Source organism: Carassius carassius, chromosome 18 (genome assembly GCF_963082965.1).
Source record: "Carassius carassius chromosome 18, fCarCar2.1, whole genome shotgun sequence".
Taxonomy (NCBI): domain Eukaryota; kingdom Metazoa; phylum Chordata; class Actinopteri; order Cypriniformes; family Cyprinidae; genus Carassius; species Carassius carassius.
This window is the reverse complement of record NC_081772.1, coordinates 6,905,447-6,930,475: the sequence shown is the minus strand read 5'-3', so window position 1 is coordinate 6,930,475 and position 25,029 is coordinate 6,905,447. Positions and strand designations below refer to the sequence as shown.

Genomic DNA, 25,029 nt, shown 5'->3' with positions numbered 1-25,029 from the left:
GATAAAAAGTCCATCAAGGAGAAGAGAGATGCTAAAAATAACACACATTAGCCCAGTGATACATCACTTAACTTCACATAGATATTTGCTCTCCTGCCAAGACAAACCAAAGTGAGTCCAAAATGCGTCAGGTGACAATACTAAAATGTAAACTCCAGATATGGCAGGAGACTCCATTAGAATGGAATGATTAGCCTTCCCATCAAGGTAAAAAAAAGAGGTGCTATGCTTTTCCACTTTTTTCTGTGAGGATGGTGTTGGCACGCAGGCATTATGCAATTACAGCTGTTCTTCACCCAAGCTGTGTGTTAACATTGTGGCTTGAAACGTTCTTAACAGGGGGTGGAAGTGAGGAAAACGCAAACTGAGCCTAACCTTAACATTCATCCAGAAATGAATGTCAAATTTAACAGTCCCCTGCTTTTAATCAAGACCAGATCCTCTCCTTGCTGGGAGATGAATTAGCGTCTGATGGGGAGGAGAAAAGGGTGAGTTTTTCTTTGCATGGAGAGACACTATTCCTCTTTAACAGATCCAGGCCAACTTTGACCTTGGTTAAATATAACTCTTTGTACGACCCAAAGCTGCACTTTGCTTTTCTTAGGACTTCAAGCTTAAATTTTACATTAAAACTGGATATAATACGGTAAAGTAAACAAACAGAGGTTTCAGACCTGTTCACTGGCCTTCTGCATATTTTGTAAAAAAAATTTGACCTGCACGATCACGCGACCTAACGCAGAAGAAGATTGTGGAGTGGGACAACACTTGATGTGCGGGTAGAGACTTGTGTGTGTCAAATGCGGGAGAATAATTAGGATATGCACACACTAGGCAATCTTAACCATGCCGGAGCGCGTTTGACCCAAAGCCTGGTTCGTTTGACTAGTGTGAATGCTCCATTCAGCAGTCCCTGCTTCGGTTGGAAGAGGTGGGCAAGAGCACGGTTCAGCTATATATAGATCAGTGAGTGTGAAACTTCGGAAACTTCCTATTTCCAACTTATTAAGTCATGATTAGGAGCTCCTTGCATTCTTTTCTGTTAAAAACAACAGTGGACAGTGGTTTGTGAATGTTGATGCTAAGCCTAAATAATTTGATCGGGAGCATCCCTTCCTGTGCCCATGATTTGTCTGTATGTACTTTCATAATCATAAAAAATGCGTTAATTTGACCAGCCCTAATATATATATATATATATATATATATATATATATTCATAATCATAAAAAATGCGTTAATTTGACCAGCCCTAATATATATATATATATATATATATATATATATCTATATATATATATATATATATATATATATATATATCTATATATATATCTATATATATATATATATATATATATATATATATATATATTATCATTTTTGGTAAATAAAATCAAGCTGATAGAAAATAAAAATGTAAATATAACATTAAACTTAAACATAGACACTTAAATATAGACACTTAAACTTAAAAAAAGTGTTGCCTTGCGAACTGAGTAAAATAAGTAAGAAAAAAAAGATTTAAAGTACTGTATATATAAATATATAAAAATAATATAAAAAATGACAATAGCACATACGATGGAAAGATCTTATAATCATGTAAAGATGAAACCACAATCTCGAGAGTCTTCTAGCACAACCAGTAATTGGACTATCAAATGCTTTTTTTTTCTGACAGTGTTCAAAGGCTGAGAACATGGAAAGAACAAATCTAATATTTACAGTAGATGTCTATTAGGTGAAATGATATGACAGGAAATGGATTCGTGCTGCAGAGAGTGAGCTGTTCTTACTGTTATTAGAGGAAGCAGGTCACCTCCATGGTACCCAGAGAAAATAAATGTGACCTTCTGACTTGCAGCGTTCTCAGCAAGGAGCAATGAATGTGTAAAACAATAAATAAATGTGGAAAGCCCAGAAGACCCGCTACTCTTCCTGCTATTACTCAGAATTATGGCCCAGCTGAAACTAAGTCCAGTCAAAGCGCAGGCAATATGAAACATGTCACAAGAAACTCATGAGGCAGGAAGAGACAGTCACGGGGGTTCAGAAACACTGAATGATCTCATAATGGTGAATAGGAGGGATGCATATGGGAAAGATAAATAGGGATCATGAGACTGGAAAATATCGCCATGTCAGTATTCTTGACAACATGAAAACTTGTTCAGTAAGTTTTCCAAAGCCATATGATAGCTTTGTGTGATGCACAGTACTCAAAGTATTTATTTAATCTGGAAGTAGACAGAGATTATAAATCAGTCACATTTTTGGATTGTTCATCACACAAAAGCAACATATAGCTTCAGGAGACTTGTAATATATAGTGCATGCGGACTCCTTTTTGTGGACTATAAATTGTTGTTATATTACAAATGTCACAGAGTTAAGATCAAGAAAGTCAAAAGAATTTACCGTACATATTTTTAAACAGCCATTAAAATGTTTCCATTTGCTATGGTGTTTTGTATACAGTACAGAGTACTGTAATTTAGCAAAATCTCTGTCACCTTTTAAGTCACTTTTATTTTTACATGTATATGGCTTTCTACAATATAGATTGTTACAAAGCATATAGTTTCAAAGTTCTGTTATTTCCACCAAGTCATAGTTTTATGTAACAACAGCGGCTCTGCACTTAAACGAAAGTGCAAATATCATTGTTTGGCCAGTTTTATACCTCTTCGTAAAAAAATTTCAATGTTCATATTCGTCTGAAAAAAATGCATTAACAGCCGTTTGTTCAAATTAAAATCAGAAAAAAATATATATATTTTGCAACTAAACATTCATCTTGGTGTGAACACGTCTTAAGCATTTCACTTTGAAAAAAAGCCCTATCCTACAGTACATTTTATCCTGATTAATTATAGGTTTCACAAAAAACAAAAACAGTAACATTGCAATTTAATTTTACTTTTTAGATTCTTCCATGATGCATAAAAACAAATCCAATCTATTTCTGGATACATAGTGCTTAGGAGGACTTCTAGTCATCTTTAAATAAATAAACTCCTTAGCTACTGACATTCCTTCCACGCGTGACGAGGACACAATGCATAAAAATTCTCAGTAAATGTAGTAGGGACAGAAAGATATGCCATAGATCCCTGTGGCCCTTTTAAATCTGACCCTGTTTGCCATGTTGGTCAAATAGAACACATTCCACTGATTCCAAAGGGTGCAATGAAGCATTACAAACACCCATCCAAAGAAGGATGTGGAATCATTGATGACCTTGTAAGTCTGACAGAGTGCATGGTGTGAAAGATGAGCATGTCAAAGACTTCAGAGAGTGATGGTCAGTCGGGTAAGACCGTGACGCACAGAGATTAAGTGCTGTGTGAATGAAAAGAGCTGTGACAACAAGCATATGACTCAAGCAAAACCTCTTTGCACAAAATATAAATAACCACACTAGGTAAAATTATAAGACAGACTATAATTTAAAGAGGCACGTTTACAAACCCAATCACTTTAAAGACAAGATAAAACAGATTTCAATCAATTAGCTTTTCAGTGCAAAAGTGGCTTCTGAATACTGTAATCTGTTTTTTCTTTAGATATTCACAATGAGGCACTCTAGTCTGTTACTATATTGACATACGAAGTTTGCCTAAACATAATAACTTATTTTTATTTGTACTTCAGAATGAAGGATGTCAATGTGACACAGTCTTAACATCTCTCAAAATCAGCTACGCCAACCCTTAGTCGTACGTACCCCAAACAAGGTTGGAAGTTCCTGCCCTACCTTGACCTCCCGACTGGTGAACACCTCCACGTCCACCGCGCAAGCGATGAGGGTGGAGATATTACAGTCCACACTCCTGGAGGGCATGCTGGGCTCACTCAGATTGAAGGGATGACCGGCCCCTGACAGAGTATGTGTGAGGAGCGCGTCTGAATGCACGCGAGGCTGTGTGAGTGTTTGGATGTGCTCTGAAGAGTCCGCTGTAACTCTCAGAGGTGCGTGAGTGTGTATGTGTGTGAAAACCCCCACCCTTCCTCTCCTCCTCTCTCTCACTCAATCCATGCAGTGACATCACTGCCTCATTTTTTGAATGCTCACTTGCACTTGCACACAGCAGAGCTGTTTTTTATTCATTTTGTCTTTTGCAGCTGTTCTTGGATCCAAAAACATTTTTATGTGGCTAGAATGTGTAATGCAATAACATATTTTTTATTTCAAAACCTTTCCACCTCTCAGTTGATTCCATTTTCCTTCTGATAGAGCAAAGGAAGACAGGAGAGTGACTCAGCACTGCAGATTAATATATAGTCATCACAGACACACTAGTGAGCAGATGGGAAAGAGAGCTCTATAACAAAAAGGACACCAAGAGAGAGAGAGAGAAATATGAGAAAGTCTGTGGATCCAAGACGGATATATTATTAATATATTACTCATTTATGTAACATCATTCAGCATGCAACAAAAAGGCATAGGGGAGTTTTCCAAATATAGGTGGCTATTTTGGTTTCTGCAGCTTGACATCACACTGTATTGATGTTTGTATAACAATGTATTAAAAACATAATGTAGTACAAAACACTTGTGTTTAGTTGCAAATTACAGCAGGCTGAAGGGGACTTGTCAGATTATTATTTAATTTTCGATAATGACTGATACGATGTAAATACTTAAGGCTAGATATATTGAAAATTAACTGTAATTTCATTATATTTTATAGACAATAAAGTAATTAAAGCTTTTCTTAATTCTATGTTATGTTACATTAGTATTAATATGGATGTGTTTATGAGAGTGCTAAGATGTTTCAACCTCATCTGATTTTAATTTCAGTAGCAATAAGTAAATAATAAGTTTGATTAATTTTTGTGATGAAAATATACTGTATATTTTAAAGAACATTAAGCTATGGTACAAATGCCTGTTGTTTTTTTCATATAGATTTTGCCTATATTACCTACCACTATTAGATATAATATAAACAAGTCAATGGATATGAGATCAAATTAGTTAGAAACATGTCAAGGAGATATTAGAATGATACAATCTACATGAAACTTGCACAGCCTATGTAGGAAATTGGTTGGCTGCGACATTTATACATTGTACAAACAAATTTGACTGCTAAATGTCAGAACTGTCCAATGAGAATCAGAGTCCAGATAACAGAGGAATATAAAGCTGGGTAAGAATGGAAAAACAGAGACAGAATGGGGACAAAAACAGATATAGAGCATGTGAGCTACAATCGGAAAGGTCAGTGGCCGTCCTAAATGAAGCATGCTAAAAGACTCCAGACAGTTGAGTCATCATATTGTCTGAACTGCGTGCCTAGAAGATCGTGTTTACTTTTCCAGCACTCTGAGAGCACTGATAGAATGGACCAGTGCAATGTATGTTCCATTGTCCTTTCTCGATGGAAGCACTGGTTTTATCAGAGCGAGTCAATAAACAGCTAAAATGACTCTGGCACTAAGGCAACCTTGAGAGGGGAAAAGGCCTCACTACATAACACCTGGTGCAGAAAAGCCCAGATGGAAGTTGCTAATCTAAGCAGGCTTGACAATAATGGATGTAAGCAGGCTTGACAATAATGGATGGATACGAGGCTCCTGGTATATACGCCAATTGGGCTAGCTGATAGTGACTGTGCAAATGGCATGATGGTCCTTGAGGATGACAAGGCTAGAACAGAGTAATACTTCCTGAGATGCCATGAGACTTTTCTAATTAAGAGGAGAGGACACCATCTGTAACACACACACACACACACACAGGCACACTGTTAGATGGATTGGATGCTACGCCATGCACTACAGGAGATTTTTTTTTAAGTTTGTGTTTGAATATTTAGTAATAAACCTCAAACAAATATTTTTTTTCTACTTATAATCAATGGCTTATAGTCAGTTTTATGTAAGCTTTATCATTGTATTTATAATTTGATTGCATAATTTACACTAAAGAAGCTGAAATTGTTTTTTTTTATGTCTATATCGAAAATCCAATGTCTGTGGGGAAAATTAAAGGGAAAAATACTTCAGGAGATCACTGAAAAAGTGAGCTGTCTCTGTTGAAATTCAGTGGTGGGACGTCAGGGCCAGCAAGGCCTTCCCTTCACTTCATTTTCACATCATCTGGATTGTCAGAGAGGGTAATAGCCAGAGCTAGCAAACAACACACTGTAAATAATTTTTGTTGTTTTTACAGTATTATTACTGTATTCTCAGGTTTCTTACTGTATACTGTGTACAGAATGGTATTGTAGATTTTCATGGTATTGGAAAATATTAGCTTACTGTAAATCTTCATACAGTAGTACTAAATGACCGCGAAAAACAACCACAGACCTCCTCATCACATCTCTGTGACAGAGTCATTGTGAAGATGAAAGCCAACTTGAGTATGGTAGGTTAATTTTCAATTTTGACTTTTTTATAGCTTTATACAGTACGTTTTATTCTGATGTTATTTGCAAGATATTTGCAAGCTTCCATAAGAGGAGTGCTCCATTTACGAGTCAAGCTGTGCTAACTGTCCTTCTCCTCCTGCAGCAAAAAAGCTGTGTTGACTAGTATTTTCCTCCCGCAATGCTCTGGCAGAATTGTGGGGAGACTTGTGAAGACGAAAAGCTGTACAGGAATGGTAAATTGTTAGGTCAACTTGTAATCACATGTAATCAGCTTATTTGTTTTATACCAATGTTATTTGCAAAGTATAAATACGTTTGAGTTAATAAATGTCTGTAAGAACATTGGGGTGGACTATATTTTTGTCATTTTATTATACTAATGATGGTATTAAAATGTGGATTCATTCAGGAAGCACACCATTTAAGGCCTCGGTGTGAAATGCAAGTCCCACCACTATTGATTTTTTTATTGTATATGGACACATAAAGTTTCACTACAGCTTCTTTTTAAAATTATTTATTTTATATGACCAGACCAGTCACGCCAGACATCCTTTAAACAACCTTGGATTTCGAGTTAAAGCTGCTTTGAGGAGATTGTGACTTGTGGAACTATTCTGAATGCTGATCTTTCCCCACTGTTTTTCTCAGTGCATGTCATGGAAATGGTGCTGTGGCTAGTCTGTGTGCCCAGTCGGTTTTGACATGTTTCTTCCAGTCTCAGTTTGCAGTTTTTTAATGCTTTCTTGAACTAGGTCAGGCCATTGTTTCTGTACAGTTCAAGGGGTTGTAGGTGGTATATTCCTTCATTTTAGCTCAACAGTTTGCTGTCTCTACATGCTAAAAGGGTCATATAATTTGCAGCATGCTATCTTTGCACTTTGATCCCTTACTAGACAAATATGATGAATTCTGCATAGGTAAAGCATGTTCTCCAAAAACAACACACTTGGAGTGCCCTAAGAAGGTGTGCCCTTCCTCGTCATCTAGATATGTGACAATTAAATATATAATGACTAATGATGACTAACTAAAATGCTAAAATGTTATTAATGAAAGTCATTATAAAATCTGACAAAAGAATGGGGTTTTTCCTTGTGACCTTGTTGGAAGGAGACCAATGTAAAAACTAAAAATAGTATTTAGCTGAACTGCATGTTCTGAATTGGAGGAAGCTATGGATTCAATTTAAAAGGTTAAAAGTCCTTGCAGTTTATGAGATTTGTAAACACATTGTGAAATTCATTTCATGCCAAGGAGGATGTAGGAGTTCAAAAGGAAGCAGCAGATAGTTTGGCCCAGTTGCATTAAAATCATTATTTTACCATATATATATATATATATACATATACGTATATCAATATTTTCTGCTAGTTTTTTACATTTTCATTGTTCAATTTTAGTAATTTTGTTGTGCTTTTGTCATTTTTATTAGTTATTGTTTTTTCTTAAGTACAATAATATAATATGCAACACTGATTAAAAGCATAGATTTTGACCAATGAGATTTTACCGTGGACAGGACTACGTGACAACCTAAAGGTGGCTAACTGTGTTGCTGTGCCAGCTTCAGATAATCAGCACTGCAAGATGGGATTTATCATTTAGGGCTTTGTTGCATTATACCTGGCAAGGACAAAGTGATAAGCACAAATTGAATCAACAGTTTTTCGTTCAGAAAATGATTACTCTGCTCACTTACACATCAACTGATCATTTGCTGAGTAAACAGGTTCTCATATTGACCAGCAGGCATTTTTCCACTTTTCTGCTTTAGAATAAGTCATGATACAAATCGTTTTCTTCCTGCTCTGTTTTCACATTAACATTAGCTCATGCTGGAGCATCAAGTAATCTCAGACAGGGCAGGAGACCATGTGACATAATAAATATGCACTCTGACTGACAGTGATGCAGACATCCTTTAGTCATCAATTACTTTCATTCTCTCTCTCTCTCTCTCTCTCTCTTTCTCTGTGTGTTCATTCTCTCTCTGTGTGTGTGTGTGTGTGGGTTCATTCTCTCTCTCTCGCTCTCTCTTTCTCTCTCTCTCTGTGTGTGTGTGTGTGTGTGTGTGTCTCAGGGGTAGGTCACACTCTACAGGTGCAGAATAGCAATAGCAGTGGCAGTATTCCAGAGACTCTAACCCAATCTATCTGGGCTTTGTTATGGAAATGCTGTAATCCTCAGTTTCATCCAGCACAGCGCTGAACACAGTCTGCAATAAATTCACATACACAGACTCAGCACTCAGACACATACCATCTATGCAAAAATAAATAATTCAGATTGGCAGAGATAAGAAATGCGGTGGTAGAAGTCGACTTGAAGTAGATGATGATGGATGCAGTGCAAAAAATGTCAGTGGTAGTGTGTATGTGTGTACAGTATATGCATATATATGTGTGTATGTGTAAAATAACTTCACTAAGCATGGATGAAAGCTCTAATATTCTGAACCTTGAATTCATTAAAGAATCCTGAAAAATGTATGATGCTCTCTACAAAATATTAATAATAAGAAACAACAGAAATAAAAAGAGTTTCTTATGGTTTCAGCTTTCCTATCACAGGAATACATTACAAATTATAATATAATTAATAAAGGTAGAAAAATAAATAATAATAATACCGCACTATGTCCCTGTCACTAATTACAATTTATGTAAAACTGCAAGCACAAGATGCACTTTGGAACATATTCATTTAATAATGTTAGGTAACATTATAATTTGGTTTTACACAAAATACTAATTATTTGTATGTGTTTACAGACAAAAACACATGCACTCACACATTCACACTCCATTTTTAAGCGCTGTTATCATTAGATATACCTAAAGGATATTCAGGTGGCCAGATGTCCTTTATTTCATCTCTGGACATGTTTAATTTGATGAAGCAGATATTATCACTCTTTTTGCACTTTCTGTTTATTTTACAATTTTTTAGAAATTTTATGCAGGGTACAACCAAAGCACACATGGTATTATCATACAATATGTGTGTGTGTGTGTGTTTCTGGGTATCACATTAATCATTCCATAAAAGGAATTAATAATTCTATAAAAAGAGATTTCTAATAAAGATTTCTGACAAATCTGGGGTATTTAAGACCCAAAAGTTGTGTTAAGAAGTTATAAATATTTATTCAAAATAATGTTGGTTACATGTCATGATATGTAAAAATTGATAGCCTGAATGCACTGTAAGTCTCTTTGGATAAAAGCGTCTGCTAAATGCATAAATTTAATTTAATTTTAATTTAATGTCAAATTAATGTACACTACAGTTTAAAAGTTTCAGTATATATATATTCAGCACGGATGCATTACATTTTACAAAAGTGACAATATTAATAAATCAAGTGTATTTAATAAATAATTATATTTCAAATCATTGCTTTTAAACTTTCTGTTTATCAAAGAACCTTAAAAAAATATCTCAGTTTCCACAAAAATATTCATAAATACTGTTTTCAACATTAATGATAATCAGAAATGTTTCTTGAGCACCAAAGCCTTGGCGAGCATAAATTACTTTTACCGACCCACAACTTATAGTGTATATGTAAAATGAAATATATTTTCATGACAGAAAAAAAACAACAACCTTTTTTTATTTTATTTTTTTAACTGCAGATATATCATTTTAAGCAATAAAAATGGCTGGTGTACAATACATTATATACTGTACAGTAAGCTAGTATTCCCTTCCAAATATAGCCACAGAAAAGAAAAATAAATGGGAAACAAAGAGACAAGAGTGTTCAAAATGAAAGAAAGCAGTGAAACAAGGGGACAAACACACAATGAGAATGAGAGGTAGGTGAGGAAAGGAAGAAGAGAGGACAGCAGCGAGCTGATTAATGGCACTGCTGATGAAAGGCTCGTATTGACGTCAGACACACAATAGACGGAGAAGAAAGAGAGAGAGAGCGAGGGAGAAAGCCTTTCACTCTGTAGCTCACACACCATATTCACAGAATATATGGACACTGTTACATTCTCTCACATTCAGCACAATTTAAAAGCAGAATGAATTTCCCTTTGATGAGCACTCCAACAAGATCCTTTTCATCCTGAATTAGCTTTATAAGACTGAATTGTGAATTAAAGAAGCTTATAAACTGCTACTTCGCTCAGAGTTGTAGCCTAGCAGTTGCTCCAATACACTGAGCTATGATGCTAGTACAGCTAATATATCACCAGCTACACTATTTATAAGGGATGGTGCCAAATAAAAGCTTTGCTATGAGTACAATTATTACAGATTAAAGATTTCTGTTTCAGATTCCTCTGGTCACAGCTATGTCTCTTCTGCTCACAAAGGCTGCATTTAATTGATCAAAAAAAAGAGTAAAAACTAATAATGTGAAATATTATTACATTTAAAATTTAGAAATAAAAAATAATATTTTTTACATGTAATTTATTCCTGTGCTGGCAAAGCTGAATTTTCAGTAGCCATTACGCTAGTCTTCAGTGCCACATGATCCTTCAGAAATCATTCTAATGTGCTTAATTGCTGCTTTTGAGCAGTTGTGCATTTTTATATTTCTGTAAAAAACATGATACATTTTATCAGGATTCTTTGATGAATAGTTATATTTTTGCCTCATATGGCAAATGTAAAAGAATAAAATGCAAATCTGTTTTTTTTTTTTTTTTTTTTTTTTACATATTTTTATTTTGCCTGTGGATTAACCTGTATGTGATTAGGTGAAATTTATACACACAAAAGGAAGCCATACAATTATTTTATGCAAAATGACTCATTCAAGAGTCATAACCTCAGTCTTGTCATCTAGAGCTGCCTAATACACCATGACCAATGCAGTGTTTAACCTTGGCCATCTTTTCTGCTAGTAATATTCTCATTCCCGTGGCTTGACATTAATCTTTGCTCTGAACACATTCTCAAGGTCAAAGCGCTGCCTTATCTGGCCTGTTGTGGGCAGCAGAGCCAGACGGTTAACTTGATGACATCAGAGTACCAGCAGAGTGTGTGGGGGGTTGGGGGGGGGGGGGGGGGTTGGGGTGCAGCGGATACCACCTACTTTAAGAATGTCATGTCTGATAGACCTCTCTCTATGGGATCAGGGCCAATTTCAAAGAGATTAGGGACAATTTCGATGGGATTTAGTACATTTCATATTGGATTTTAGCTGACCCAAAGAACAATTTATGACTGGGATTATATAGAGATAAAATTAGGTTGCGAGCAGACTCCAAAAAAGCAGACAGATGTGTTCAACTTAAGAAAACCAGTAGAGATTGAGAAAGCCTAGCTAAGAGATAAGAGTTCTTGATCAAGACAGACAAAATTTTAGAATTAAAAAATATGTTAAAGATATATATTAATACAATAAATAAATTATTGTATTAATATATATATATATATATATATATATATATATATATATATATATATATATATATATATATATATATATATATGTATACACACTAGCATTCAAAAGTTTGGGGTCAGTAGTTTTTTTTTTAAGAAATTAATGAAAAATTCTGATTATTGTTATTCTGTTATTGATAAAAAATGACAGTACTAGACATTTATAAAGTTACCAATGATTAGTATTTTAAATACTGTAAATTCTGTTCTTTTGAACTTTCTATTTATGAAAAAACTCATGTGAGACTGAAGACTGAAGTAATAATGCAGACAATGCTGCTTTTTTTCATCACAGGAAAAAATTACATCATTAAAATATAATAATAATAATAATAATAATAATAATTAATTGCAATAATGTTTCACAATGTCTCTGTTTTTCTTATTTTCAAATAAATAAATTCCTCCTTGGTGAGCATGAGAGCTTCTTCAAAAAATTCTTAAAAAAATTAAACAAAACTACATCAAATATTAATAATAATAATGATCAAATAAAATAAAAATATTACAGTGCCCAAACTTTTGAATGGTAGTGGTGTTTGTATATATGCAAGCACATTTAACCTGTTATTGGCCCCTCGAAAAGACCCGCCCCCTTAGTTGCTATGTCCAACAGTCCATGGCACTCTCACGCAACACACTATGTTCTCATGCAGTGAAAGATACATTGCAGAGCAACACTGACGAAGCACCGACAGACAAGACCGAGCAGATTACTTTTGGTATGAAACAGTGTCAGCTTTGTCATTTTTTAAAGAATTTCAAACAATAAATACTATTGTGTGGCTCTTTAATGAGTTGTGACAGATCAATGTAGCGCTCAATTCAAGTGGCATGTGAACCGATCATCTCTTCCTCTATATTAGTTAAAGCCCAGAATAAACATGAATGAACATCAGAAGGTATCGTCTTTCAACCACGGAAAGATGTCAATACTCATCATTTTTTAAGTTTAAGTCCACTGATGTTAATCCACTCTCCTGTCTGGTTTGTTTATTGGACAAAATGGCAGATTCTGCATTATGATTGGTCATTCAAGCTCCAGTCAAACGGTCAATTGCCTTGAATTGTCTTAAATTACCCAAAGGTGTGAAAAATATTATTATTTTATATTTAAATTAACCATGGCAAGACGTAGTTTGTCGCGTTATCCTGATTTTGTTGGAAAAAATAATTTCAGGACCATTCTGAAATGGTGAAATATTCATGACCTTTCAGAAAATTACAGAAATTCTCCTACGATTTATGCATAAACGCAGTTGGACTTTGTTAGTGGACAAAGTAAATAAACAATTGAGAGCGTACAAGGGTTTATTTTCTAAAAATCCACAGGTCCAAATGTGCCCATAGTTGAAGAAATGCCCATAAACAAATCTGTGTCTGATGTGGTCAGTGTTGCTCGCTGATGCACAGGATGTTTAAATTCATGCAGGTGCCTATATTTTGACAGAGTGAATCTGTGCTCTAAAGTGCTTTTTAAAGTTCTTTGCCATTCGCAATAGTGTTACACATTGCTCGGCACGTACATCGGAACACAATCACACACGCACAAGCACTTCAGATTTTACCAGGAAAAGGCCTATTTACACAAAGGATACCTATCTCCAAATAAAACACAACAGCTGCACAATCGACAAACACAACAGCTGACTTCCATAAACACATTCATCTATGCATTCACTCTCAAATGAACTCTCTCTGTGTCTTTGAAGCTGTGACAGGCAGTGGAACTGCATTAACCACTTGGCGGCCGAGTGGTGACACTAAAGGACTAACGTGGTGCAGTGACACCTGCTTGCCTGCACATGAGTCACGGTGGCTCTGATCCGAGCTCTGCGGCGTGAACGCCGATCTTGGCAGCCAGGCCATACAACACCAGTCAAGCATGAGACAGCCAGTGTGTCCTTGCCAATCAGGGGCATCACTGCCTTGCAGGCCTGATGTGGGTTTAAGCTCTCCTTTATGGCACAGTTCCTGAATCATCTCAAACATAGGAAAGATACTGGGTCTTGCACAGTAAAAGAGTGCTCACAGCTATTTCTGGAAACAGATTTAAATGCCAAATGTATAAATGTAAATGCAAATGAGTGTTGACGGTTCGTGCCAACATGTGGACATGTCCAGCAATGCGACAAAGTTGAGAAAGGTTTATCTTTATGCAAATGTGCAGTGAAGTGATGTTGGAAATGTGGAAAATGTGAACTGGACTAATTAACTAAAAAAAAATATAACATTAAATTTATGACGTTAAGAAAAATTTATGCTTTTAATGTCTAAATCAATAATTGAAGAACTGTGCAACAGTGAACTGGTAGCATTGTGTCTTAAATATAAGTTACTCAATATTAACTTCTTGTTTGTTGTAGTTATAAAATACAGTATCACAAGTATGGCTTGCATGATAAATATGAATGTACATCAACTATATATATATATATATATATATATATATATATACATTATTTAATCTCGCATGCTATATCTCATGAGATAAATATGAATGTACACTAACCAATGATCAATTTGTTGTTGTTATTATTTTTTAAATGTGCTTCGCTGTTGAAACACGATCATATGAAATTTCATTGTATATCATTCATAAATCCTTCCTTACATAATTTGTATCACACTGAGTGGAACGATTTACATAAATTATTTTTTACCAAACAACACAAAGTTCTGTGCCCATGTTTAAAAAAATTAATCCATTGTTACCAAATGCTGAATAAATAAATAATTGCAGGTCAGCAAGAACAGTATGAAAACAGAATTTATCATCAACAATAGTCTGAAAATAGATTTGACTTCTGTCATCACATCACTAAACTTCCCATTCAGCCAAGTTCCTGTCAGCTATATTTGGACCCCATTGACAACAATGGAAACCAAATGCACTAGTTGCATTTGCATTGAAATGAGAAGGGAGATCTGGCAGTCCTTCACTGTCAAGTGTTTATTGGTCTGGGCCCGGTACCCGAGAATTCAATCTCATCAGAGCTATTTTAACTGCATGGAGAAAACTCATCACTTCAGCTTATTTGAAGAGAAAATGAGCATTGAGCACTGTCAAATAAACCAGTTCCAGTCCTGAGTCCCAGACTCCCTGGGAAAACAGAGTGGTCTCCATGTCTGTCTCAAAAGTTAAATATGGAACGTTTGGAAAATTATGATGTACAGGTCAGGTCTGGACAGGTCAGTCTTTTTTTTATGTATCTCATATATAATCTCATATGTGTCTAATTAAAGACTTTCAAAGATAAGATGTACACTTTACACAATAATTAGTATTTAGGACCAGGACAAAAACACCTCATCTCAAAAGAGTTCAGAGGTTGTTGTGGCCCATTACTGGCAGTTGCTCAAGATCATCATGCTGCATCATAATAAAGTCAAAGCTGCGATCTGGAATCCGAACATGCCATGTCTCCATCCATACACAGATAAAGATTAGCAAAGCCCATACGTCATTATCAGTAGATAATCCTCCACCCCAAGCCCAGGCTCTTTGCCTTGTTATTGTTTGAATAAGTTCTTCCATTTCATTCCAGTCGACTGAGTTATATTTAGATACCTGTACTTAGAACGACAGGACTGGAATTAACAAATCTGATTGATTGAGTTATCAGAGGATTAGAAGAGTATTTTTATATTTTCTGTGAAAGGTAAGATGTTCTGGGATATATTACGGATTGACTAAGAATGTAAAGCCTAATAACTGATCTGTTTAAAAAAAGAAAAAGAAAAAGAAAAACAAGGACAGTTTTGTACTGAAGAAAGGAGTGCTTGTGCAGATAAGAAAGACAAAATAACTTCATTTTTGTGGATAACACTTTGTTAAACTGAATGGGAAGTGGTTAGTTAAAAAGATGCATGAATGTTTGTGTGTGTTTGAGCCACAAGTTTGCTGATTGTTGCCAAGCAACAATTTATTTCCAGAAAAACACAGGAAGGACAAAGCTGTACGCCACAGTGCTGTCAATATCAAATGTTTTATGCTTTTGCGGACAACAGTTTATATTGGTCAATTTAACAAAATAACATTGGATGCCAGGAAATATAATACGGTCACATTTTTTCTGGACATTACCGATTCGATTTTGAATGTATGATTGATTCTGAACTGCAGGGGGCATGATATCAAACTCTTGTTTGCTATATAAATACATTTATATAATCATGACAACAGAAGAGTCTCGTCCATGTAAACTGGTGTAGCTTTAATCAAGTGGAACAAGGTGGAAGTGTTTGTCAAATTATGTAGAAGAAATCAAAATACGTATTTTATTTAATTTTCTTAAAAGTGACCTATTATGCCCATTTCTACAATATATAATATAAGCATCAGGTGTCCCCAGAATGTGTCTGTGAAGTTTCAGCACAAAACAACCCATTGGTCATTTATTATATCATTTTGAAAATACCTATTTTGAGAGGAAGCAGAAACACGCTGTTTTTGTGCATGTATCTTTAAATTCAAATGAGCTTCTGCTCCCTGCCCCCTTTTCCAGAATAGCCAGTATTTGGTTGTTCCTTTACAGCTCTTATGTCAGATACTCTGATAAAAAAATAAAAAAATAAAAAAACATCTGTATGGTTTTGATTATCATGTCTATTAGGGCTGCATGATATTAGGGAAAAATGACATTGCGATATTTTATTTTTCTGCGATATATATTGCCATATGAAATCTAATCAAATTTTTTCTTACAAACAGAAATGGGGTGAGCACACTTACATTCTCATTTTAAATGATTTAAACATCAGAGTATTATTTACATTAGAGTAAATTATTTGTTTGTAACTTTAGGATATGGTTTGAATTGTTAACATATTAACTAAAATGAACTTACCACAAGAAATACTTTTGTTACTATATTTATTAATCTTTGTTTATCTTAGTTTATAAAACACAGCTGTTCATTGTTTGGTAATGTTACTTCACAGTGCATTAACTATGTTAACAAATACTGTACAACTTTTGATTTCAACAATGAAGGCTATAGCCTAAATGTTGAAATTAACAATGTTGTAGAAGTTCAGTTTAGTAATAGTAAATGTTAAATAATGTAGTTAAATAGTTTAATAAATAAGACATTATTGTAAAATGTTAAAAAAAAATACATCTCGTGAGTTCAGTGTTGGACAGGTCAGTTGTTTAAACCATTCATTAAATTGAATTGGTTCAAAGGAATCATTAGTTCGTGAATCAGACGTGTACGGCACGCGTTGTGTAATTATCTCTGCAGTTTAGGATATCGCACAAGATTTGACAACACAGAAAACATTTCATCACTGGATAGGTTTTTTTATTATTATTTTTTTGACACCATCGTGTCAATTGATTTTGATTAATATGCGCGAGGGAGAGAGAGCAAGACAGCGCTCGTGTTGTTTGAAGACGGTGAAGGTGAGCGTGCGCGCGGCCGGGGCTCTCTCACGCGCTCTCTCTCTCTCTCTCTCTGCTCGTTCTTATATGCGCCCTGTTAAACTGACAGGACTTAAAAACACATGCAAATAATAAACTTTCACTCTATGATGGTTAATCTGCGAATCACATTCATCAAGGGCGGGGGAGCAGCTGGCCCGCACGGTTAATGAATAACTGATCAACTACTACAGCCTATACTATCATGGATTCGTACATCGCGATATCGATGCTTAAACGACACATCGTGCAGCCCTAATGTCTATCATGCTGAAATCAAGCATTTTAAAGCCATATTAGTTTAAACTTGCTTGAACTTTTGCCATGGTGCTAGAACTGGTACACTGTTGTCACAGTAGTCTAACCTACATTTCATAGTGTATGTGTGCACTTTCTGGGTGTGTTTTTGTTTGGTTTTCGCAATATACAAGATGTCAAATCACATATGTGCACTGCACATATTCCACTATTGGCAATTTTGCAAAATAGATTTTCCGTTCCATTTGACTTGTTCAATTGCTTTTGAAGCTGACAGCCTGATGCCAGCCTGATGGCTCCAGGGCTGTGCAGCATGCTTAACCTAAGGAATGAATGCATAAATCACCTGAGAACGACAAACACACTTGCTCAGAACTTTACCTATTTACTATATAAACCATAGAGAAAACACATGACAACTAAGATCAGAATAAATATGTAGAAATGTGTATTTGTGTGAAAGATTGTTTGCTCATCTTTCAAATGAGCGCGTACAAGAAGAGATTACTAAAGAGAGATGGGCTCCCATTCACAAGGGTTACAAATACTCTGATTTATAATTTGTCATCGTCCCCATTCTAAAATCACAATTAACCTCTGCTGTCTGGGGCTGTTTGTCATGAATTTGCCAATTACAGAGAGAAAGAGGAGTCTCATACAGTGTGAGCGAGAAGAGGGGTTACGCAATGCTGCCATCTCTCCATCCTGTTAAAAGTGCACTTTCATGAGTTACATTATAGAGGTATATTGTAAATATGCAATTGAAGTAGAGAGAAACAACACCCATGAACAGGGAAAGCAAGCTGAAAATGAACTTTTGGAAATCAGAGATGAATATGAGAAAGATGTAGCTGTGCTTTTCACCATTAAAATCACCATATAAGGTTGGCAAATTCAACTGAGTGTATAGCCAACGTATTACTTTTGTTCAGCAAGGCTTTAAAAAAACAAAAACCAAAAGCTTAATTCAGACGTTCACAGAACCAAAATACCAAAACCAGATCTGAATGAGAACCAGTTCTCAATTCCAACCCTATTTTTGGGTTAATGATTCCCTTAATAACTCAGTCAAGACAGATGAATTTTGTTTAACAGACGGAAGGCCTTGCCAGTGTAATTCAGTGAAACATTACACACGTCCAAATGTTCAATAGTACAGAACACTTGCAAGCATATTTTCCCAAGGGACTATTCTGTACTAGCACTGAACACAAGAGGTTTATGATCACCTTACAGGAGTATGATACTGTATTTCTTCCTGTCTGAGCCCTTTCTGCATGTAAGGACAGTTTAGAAGGGCAAGCTTTTATTTTTTCCCCAAATATTACTTGTTTCATCCTTTAACCACTTCAGCTGTTATTTTGATTTTTTGAGAATTAGGCATATGCAATATTGGACCCACCGGTGGGTCCACAGAGTTGATGTGGTTAATCCTTCTGATAAGTCACGCTACCTGAAGGACATAACTTTGTATCTTATTGTTTAGAAATCTATCCAAGTGAAGAATATATAATAAGGAATATTCCATAAGGAATTGTCAACAGAGAGAATAATCTGGAAACAATTTAAATCTCATTTCAAACAAGTCTGCCATCTAGTGCTGCTTCTAAGAAAGCATCTAATGTTGTATAACATTTTAGTGCAAAAAAAAAAAAGTGAGACTTTCAGTTGCTTACTTTTTTTTTCAGCAGAAAGTGAACCAATTTCACTCCACTAGATGACATTTCAAAGAAATGAACACAAACGGCAAATGTGTAATTTCTGAGCCACATAAAAACGACTGTTTTTATTGAAAATGACTATTTTCAAGCAGGTTTCCTCAAACACTCCCTCCATCTGCCACTGGTTGGCCAAAAAGATAGGTCCGCCCCAAACTCATGTAATTGGCTGTTTTAATGCTTCTGTGTCCGACTGGTTGGAAAAAAAGATATAATGTTCAAATTTTGGGGATTTTTTTAATGCTGAATTTATTTGATACAGTAAAATAATATTATTGTGAAAAATTTATATAAAAATCATCATTAATATTATAAAAAACTATAAAAGGTTTCAGTTTTCTTTTTTTTTGCCATGTTTATTCATTGTTAATGTGCATTAACATATTTAAAATTGTAATTTGTTGCTGTAATAAAAAAAGAAGAAGCCATAACTCAGTCTTCAATGTCACACAATGCTTTAAAAAATAATAATATGCTGAATTGGTGCTCAAGAAACATTTCTAATAATTATTTAATGTGACGTTTTTTTCAGTATTATTTGATTAACGTGAAATTCAAAAGAACACTGTTTGTATAATGTTTTTAATGAATCTGAATCTGAATTGTTTTTGTAACAATAGAAATGTCATTACTTTCACTTATGATCAATTTTAATGCTGAATAAAATGTTAATTAAAATAATAATAATAATGGTATGGTAGTTAGGGCTGCACGATTATGACAAAAATCATAATCGTTGATTATTTCCTTGAAATTGTAAATGCGATTATTAATTACGATTATGACAGTCTATACACTAAATTATGTTTATACCATGCTGAAAACACTCAAACTGAACCCCCCCCCCACCACAAAAAAACTTTTATTGCTTTTAGTATTGTTTTTAGTATTAAGCCACAAATGAAAACTATACATTGTATTTTTTCTTCTTTAATAATAAAAAAGAAAATATATGCATGGTATTATTTAAATTAAAAAATAATGGAAAAACCATTAAGATAACCTTTAGAAAGTAAAAAAAACACACAAAAAAAAACCACAAGCACTCAGAATAACCTAAGTGGATTTTGAACAATTAATTGCTGCATTGAATGATTATGTAATTGGGGAATCCGTAATTGTAAACGCAATTAGAAACTGATTAATTTTGCAGCCCTAATGGTAGTGTAGCAATAATTAATCATTTTCATGGGAATTATCATACAAGTGGATTAATTTTAAGTTATTTTAGCAGGAAAAATTACACTCTTTTAAATGACACTCTGATTGCATGTCTCTTTCAAACATCTAAAATACAATACTTTATATGCAGCATTCGATTGTTTTTTAGTCAAAAACTGAAATTGTGAAAAATGGTTTCTGTGCAGACACAGAGGTTCATGTGCAATACTATCATGTCCCTTCAGAAACCCCTTTGCCTTATTCCCCTGCTCAACCGCTGCATGGCCACCAGCGCAGCTCTCTCACTGCCAGCATATGGCACAGCGTCTGAAGCCCCCCTGAGGCTCTCCTGCTCCCTGCGCCCATCTCTTTCTCTGCATGGCTTCTGAATGTGAGTATTAATGTCAGGGATCAGCACGCTGGTGGGCATTAGTCACTGCTAGCTAAAAGAGTAACACCTGCAGCAGATCTGAAATCAGTTAGTGCTTTAGGCAACTCAGGAAGCAGCTGTGTTTCAATAAGAGTGCAAAAAAATATTTATTACCCTGAGAAATTCTCCTTAAGTAAAATGAGTGACAACTCAAATACCCAGTCTGCCCTATATATTACAGTACAATGTGTCTTATAAGACATGTACATGCAAGTGCTGTCAGGTGGACTAAACTGATAATTCATCATGCAGCTCTAAAAGCTTCAAAATATTAACATTTAAAGAATATATTGTGAAAATTTTAAAGCAAAGCAGCCATAGAAAAATAGCTTTTATCTAAACCACAAAAGACTAGTAATTATATACACAAGAGATGACAACAGAAGAATAAAAGTATTTTTTTCAGTGAACATCCATGAACTGTAAAAAGAGCTGTCACATCTTGAATAGTGCCTCAAACCAGGGTACTAAAGCAACTGTCAGTAAGAGTCAGAGTGGAAATATAATGACCTTTTATTCTGAATTTAAAGCAAAGATAACAACAATACTGTGTACTTGTGGGTTAAAATGCTACAAATTCTATTGTTACTACTATATTGCATAGTGCTGTATTGAGTGCATTTTGTCTTTGCCCCCTCCCCCACACACACAGCTATTTTGAATACAAAAAAAAAAAAAAAACTGATCTTGTTTAAAAAAAATGTAAGTCTTTTACAGAATTTACAATTCTTCATATCTAAATTTCCTTGTTTTAAAGATATTTTTACTGTTAAAGTTGTTATGAATATTTTTTTTTAATTCACTCAAATTTTTATTTGGTAGTGCATTTTTACATTTGTATTATCATTATTATTTTATTTATTTATTTTAAATATGTCTACAGTTTTTTATTAGTTTTTATTTTATTTTTATAGTATATCATGTTTAACTAAATAAAATGAGAAATGTTGAGGACTAGCTGAAATAAAATAAGGTTTTATATATTATTTTATGTCAGTTAACATTCATTTTATTTCAAGTAACAATTTTTTAAAAAAAATGTTTTTAGACTATAAAGTACTGTTTCTGCTTCAGATTAAAAAAATAAGAAATATAGACATACTTTATAATTACAAGTGCAGAAATGTTTATTGTAGAGTACGTTCAAAGATTGAGCTGGTCAGTAGTATTTTAGTATAGTTATCTTTAGACTAGTCTTACAAGTTAGACATCTTATTTCTTTAAAACTGGACATATATATATTTTTTTTAATTCAGTTACATAAAACTCCAAAAGTAAGACTGATTACCCCTTGGCTAACAGCTAGTTGGTCATATTCGTACTTAAGACACTTTATTAACATATAGAGGTTTATGCAGTTTATTAAGTTTATGCAGCTGGTCCCTGGTCTGCCTCAGAGGTAACAGCGCTCATCAAAATAATTCAGCTGGCCAATCAAATCACAGTAGGCGGGGTTTACCGTTCACAGAAGCAGAGTATGAATTCCAGCGGGAATCATCAGCCTTTTTTTTTGGCCATTCTGAGAGGGAGAGAGTGATAAAAGTTGTGTGTATGAATAACATGTGTCTGTGTCTCTCTACAAACAATGAAACTGAGTTTAGTTACTTCAGAAACAACGATTTGACCACGTTGTTGCTGAGAAATATAATGTAGCGATTCAGTATCAAAGCTGTTTTATAAGTAAAAGTCTTAGGTCAGCGTTGACAGCAACTTTATTGGCAACTACTTACTGGCACAGTGGTTAACCAGAAAAATAAAAAATAGCACTTTATGCCTAAAAGGTTGGCGATCCCTGGTCTATGTGTATGTACTCATTTAAATAGCTCAGTAGAAGTGTGTGTGTGTGTCTCAAACAAGCAGACATTCAGGACCTCGGAGAGCTCCCTTAGGCAGGTGTGACCACCGACTCCCCCTAACACACACACACATACCTCCAGAGGTGATTATGGCACACACAGCAGCCCTGGGCAACTGGGACACACTCTGGATATTTCCATCAACTTTCCACTCCAAAGTAACAAGGCAGGAAAAAAAACGGCCCACATTTTCCCCTGCCAATACACACACACACACACACACACACACACATTGACTTCCAGATAACTACTCTCCCTGACTGACCTGACCTTATCTACATGGTTACTGTCGCTAAACAACTTAAGAATTTAACATCAGAGCAGGTGAGGTAAACACCTCATTTGCAACACAGATTTGGAGAAGTAGAACAACTAGTTTTCATATAAGCCACATGTCAGAATGCAACAGGGCATTTGAGAGTTTTTTTTCACATTTCAAGCCTTAAGCTTTCTCTGATCCCCGGAAGAAGAGATTTTATCCAAGAATCTCCCAACTGTTACCACATGACAATCTGCACCGCCAACTGGTCGCAGAAGTACATTATCAACAGATAATACATCCTGCTATGAGCAAAAGCAAATTCATTTGCATACGACCAAGCTGCTGCTGAACAAGTACAAAGGCTTAATGTTGTGCTAGAGCTGTGGTTAATAACATACTATTCAGCTTCAATGATCAATTTTCCTCACCCACTCCATAATATTTTTCCATTACTCTCCACTGATTCTGTATAATAAAGAGGTCAAACTAAGGTGTTCTGAATGGTTGTCAGGTATTATGGTATTTATGCAATTATACTTTTTTTTATATTATTTTATTCTATAATAATAATTTAATTTGCTTTTTTATATATATTGGCTTTTAGCAAATGTGCTTTTGTCTTTTTTATTTTTATTTTTTATTTTATATATATTGCTAGTTACTTTAGTTTTACCAAGGTAACCAAACAGTTTCGGTTCCTATTGACTTCCATTGTATTTTTTTTCCATGGGAACCGAGAATGGTGGCCAAAGTCCTCTTTTTAGGTACCACAGATAAAAAAAACCTTTCTAATTTCCATTTAAATTTATGTCTAAAATGTTATTTTATGTCTGCTTTATATTAATTAACAAGGTGTGGGTGGTCACTAAAGCATTGCAATGTGTATTATAGGTTGCTATTGGTGGCAGCCATTGCTATATGGTAGCTAAGGTGTTTTAAATGGAAAAAAGAAAAGGTTGCTGCAGTGCTGTATCCTGGCATTGGAAGCAGAATAATGATATTCACATATGACCTTGGCACTAGAAAAATATCTCAAGGAGGCTTAAGCTGGCTATTTGCATCAAATTTACAAGGTGGAATAATGACACGTTAGCAAAAATTCACTGGTGATTTGCCAGAAGATGTGATTTGAAATGATACACAGTGATCCTTCCTGGGCATTTAAACACTTATAGCAACTGACCACAACAAAGCATAGATCCAGAGATCTGACAAGCAAACCAGACAATATTGGCCAGCAGCAGCAACACTACAACATAGATAACGGCTGAACATAAACAACCGCCGGAGATAAACCTGCCGGTCTGACACTAAAAAGGGCATCATTAAACCGTTGTTTTAGGACGATATCTTCAGAATATACATCAGGGGAATTGAAATATTATTTCTTAATTTGATTAATTTATCAATCAGCAAAGAAACGGGCTGGATCTCATTTAATCTCTTTCCCGCAAGCACTAAATGCCATGTCTTAACTAAAGACACGCTTCTAATCTGCTAGCATAAGTAGGCTGTGTTTGATGACATTTCCACGCTACTTTATTTATCTGATAGGGGAAGACGTTTGTTTTAAAACCGTCTGCTGAGAGCAGCAGATAAATAAATTCCACATCTCTCTGACAGGTGAACAAAAAATATACGTCATTTGTCTATTCTTATTTATGACTAAGAGCTTAGATTACAAACGTCTTTAGAGAAATCAAAATGTTATTTTGAATCCATGAAGAATATGGCGCAGGTCCCAGACAAAAAAAAAAAAAAAACATACATTTTCACCTCTGGCTCGCCAAAACAGTTGTGTAAACAACAGTCAATGCAAGCTCTGAGAAATATACAGTTCCCAAGAATGGCATAATCTCTGCCTTTGATTCAATTATTAATAAAACAGCCAAAGGAAGCATCAAAAATCATTAAGCATCTCTGAGCAACACAGAGTAGGTGGTTAATTATTCAGTCACTGAGAGACTCGTTCTTGATTGAATCTTTCTTTCTGAAAGAATGGGTTGACTTTTTGATTCAATGATGCAATCATAAAGACAGTCACTTGTTTCGTTCCTGAATGAATAAGTGTTTTTGACTGAATGAATCATGAATCAGGTAATCACATGTTGTTAC

The 25,029-nt window shown here is 34.9% G+C and overlaps 1 protein-coding gene across 2 annotated transcripts in view; it reads right to left on the bottom strand.

Moving 5' to 3' along the window:
* Positions 1-25,029, bottom strand: part of LOC132092228 (calcipressin-2-like) — a 60,632-nt gene that overhangs the window by 23,097 nt on the left and 12,506 nt on the right. The window contains exon 1 of one of the 2 annotated variants that reach the window (XM_059498376.1): positions 3,761-3,978. The exons of the other annotated variant lie outside the window; for it this stretch is intronic. Within the exon in view, the coding sequence (XP_059354359.1) occupies positions 3,761-3,847 (87 nt within the window). The 5' untranslated portion in view covers positions 3,848-3,978. Of the gene's footprint in view, positions 1-3,760; positions 3,979-25,029 lie in introns of those variants that run through there. 2 annotated transcript variants of the gene reach the window in all.